The 3115-nt window shown below is 40.2% G+C and overlaps 1 protein-coding gene across 1 annotated transcript; it reads left to right on the forward strand.

Moving 5' to 3' along the window:
* Positions 1-279: 279 nt before the first annotated feature.
* Positions 280-2126, forward strand: LOC122670666 (myb-related protein 308-like). The gene is made up of 3 exons (XM_043867625.1): positions 280-887; positions 1006-1135; positions 1328-2126. The coding sequence occupies exons 1-3, from the start codon at positions 755-757 to the stop codon at positions 2088-2090; spliced, it is 1026 nt and encodes a 341-aa protein (XP_043723560.1). The 5' UTR covers positions 280-754; the 3' UTR covers positions 2091-2126.
* Positions 2127-3115: the final 989 nt, after the last annotated feature.

Here is a 3115-nt window from a genome sequence, read left to right on the forward strand (position 1 = left end):
CAAATAAGGTCCTTTCATGGAGTCAAATTAACCATTGAGTCTAGGGTACTCCTCCAAAGCCAAAGGCCAAAGGTACCCATAAAATTATCAACCCCAGACCTCATAAGGACCCCAAGATAATCAATTTCAAGAGGCCCTACTAAAGTACTACCCAACATTTCATGACGTATGGTGTCGGCCGTTCTTTAATACCAACTTTTTTGCTGATTTAACCTCAAATTCTCTTAATTATTGAACCCCAAGTTCTAAGCCACAAGCTAACCCCTCTCTCCCTCTCTCTCTCTATTATCTGTAAGGCAGCATCACTGATATTTTTACACGTTTATGGAGCTCTTCATCATCTGGGTTTATTCTAGTTTTACTGTTATAATTTTTTTTCTAGACAGAGAAAGAGAGAGATACCTTAAATTCCAATCCATTCCAATGCAAAAGCAGCACCAGATTTGCTTAAAACCCACTTTATTGCTTCACCTTCCTCTGTTCTCTTCTCTCTCTCTCTTGCAGTCTTGGACCCATAACTTGAAACCTAAGCATGATTTTCCATCGATCAACCCTTTAAATCATTGGAAATCTTTCTCAATTTTGCCACTCTAGTACTGTCAAATGAAGAACAGATCCTCCTTTCTCTCTGGCTCCTAAGTACTACCTTATTATGCCCTGAAATAATCCTCCTGGGCATCAAGCATAAGGGTTCTGTGAATCTTCGAGCTCTCACTTCAGAAAACTGGGTTCTTTTGATCCACCATCGAACCAAATGGGGCGCCATTCTTGTTGTATCAAGCAGAAACTCCGCAAAGGTTTATGGTCTCCTGAAGAAGATGAGAAACTGTTTAACCACATCACTAGATTTGGTGTTGGTTGTTGGAGTTCAGTTCCTAAGCAAGCAGGTACTACTACAGTCTTTTATCTTCTTCATTTCTCTCAATAGCTCTCTTAATTTTGGAGGGTAACCCTTTGAAGAAAATAGAATTTGAGTTATATTCAAATTCACTGTTGATCATGCAGGCCTTCAAAGGTGCGGCAAGAGTTGTAGATTGAGATGGATTAACTACCTAAGACCAGATCTCAAGAGAGGAATGTTCTCCCAGCAAGAAGAGGATCTGATTATCAATCTCCATGAGATTCTGGGCAACAGGTACTCACAATTACTCCTCCTTTCAATGTGAATTCGAATTTTATGAAAAAAATCGGATTTTTGCCCCGCCGGATGCTCTGATACCAGTTGTTAGGACTTGGGTAAAACTCATCTTTAAAAGTTGGCCTTATAGAACCCCAACACTGAGAACTCGAAATCTCTTAATTAATTACATACTTTTTGGAATTGCAGGTGGGCTCAAATTGCAGCACAATTACCTGGAAGAACAGATAATGAGATTAAAAACTTCTGGAATTCTTGTTTGAAGAAGAAGCTGAGACAACGAGGGATTGACCCAGACACCCACAAGCTCTTGTGTGAAATTGAAGTTCAAGATGAGAAGAAATGCAGAGAACAAGATGCTTACTTGGAACAATCTCAGCCCAAGAAACAGAGAACCCTATCAAGTTCGGAACTTGGGACTGTAGTTGCCATTAACGATTCATCAAGCTTCTATGATCCCTTTCCTTTGTTTGAATTCCAAGACAGCTCAATCAATCCAACGGAGCCTAACCAAAACCTTCATCAGACCCAATTGGAGATAAACCCAAATTTTGGGTTTACTTCAATGCCCCATCTAACTTCTTGTGATAATTTGACAGAGACAGATATTTCAGAGAATTCAATCTCTACATCGAGAATGAGTGGTTTCTTCTTCAATGAAGCAAGAGAGATCAGTTCTAGCAATAGCTGCAATACTAATAACAGCAACAATATGGGTGGAGTGTTCTCATGGGACTCCTCCATTTTTAATCAGTTTCAGCTTAACGAAATAAAATCTGAAGAAGTGAAGTTACATCCATGGGAGGAAAAAGAAAGACAACATTCAGAAAGCCCAGAAGATTTTGGTAGCTTTCCATTAACGTCACTGTCTGAGGATCTAATAGAGGCAAATTTCGATCTCTTTGAGCAGATAAAAGATTGTAAATTCAATACTGATTTCCACCGAACATAAAAAAGGAAAATTTCTTTTGGGTTCTTTTTTTTTTTTTTTTTTGGAATTTTCCCCCTTTCCAGATGTTGACAGTACATGGAAGATCCTATTTAAAGAGATTGAGTTGGAGATCCTTTGAATTCCCTTTTCTTATTTTTCTTTTGTAAACCTGTTTGTATACAGGAGGCTTGAAATTATTATGTTACAGACTTACATTTGTTTGAATAAAAGATTAGTCTTACAGTGTAAATGGATGAATTTTGCAGAAAAAGTTTCAGAAAATTTTCTGTTAAATTCTCATGCAGGGGTTGTTGTTGACGATGATTGCTCATTTCAAAGGTTAAATTAACAGAAACTTTAGTTGTGATCTGTGTGGGCTCTCAATTCTTATCTTCCAACTTCAATGCTAAGGTTGTGAAGAAAGAAGGTTTGGGGTGGATTGAGCTCCTCTCCAGGGAATGCCCAAGGGGGTATCCAGCCGTTGGGTTATGTCGTATACATCTCAATGGTTGACTAGGTGCGTGATGGGATGTGTGCGACACAGCCCAGCCCTTGGATGCCCCCTAGCACTCCCTGGGTGCTGGGCTCCTACGAGAGGAAAGGGGGTTGGTGGAAAATTATCCCCCTCTAGGTCCCTGTCCAGCCTAATTCCCCAATCCTTCTAATAAGGGGGTGGACCCTACCCGGATAGTGTGTTCAGGTAGGGATTGTTGGGATATCCACATATAAGGCAAAAAGAATATTCCTATATCGGATATGAAAGGAGATGTGGGTGGGTTAATAAGTACTTGAATACCCTCTCCTTAACGGCTAGTTTTTTAGGATGAGACCCAAGTCCTTAACAAGTGGTATTAGAGTTGGGGTGTGAAAATTCTCGTTTGGCTGAGGGTTCTCGGGGTTTGATCTCAGGCTCCACGTCAGCTCCCGCGTAGAGGGAGAGATCAGGATCTCAAGCTCCACGTGTTTGTCATCCGCGTAGAGGGGGAGATTGTTGGAATATCCATGCATAAGGCAAAAAAAAAAAAATTCTCACATCGGATATGAAA

Source organism: Telopea speciosissima, chromosome 8 (genome assembly GCF_018873765.1).
Source record: "Telopea speciosissima isolate NSW1024214 ecotype Mountain lineage chromosome 8, Tspe_v1, whole genome shotgun sequence".
Classification (NCBI taxonomy): domain Eukaryota; kingdom Viridiplantae; phylum Streptophyta; class Magnoliopsida; order Proteales; family Proteaceae; genus Telopea; species Telopea speciosissima.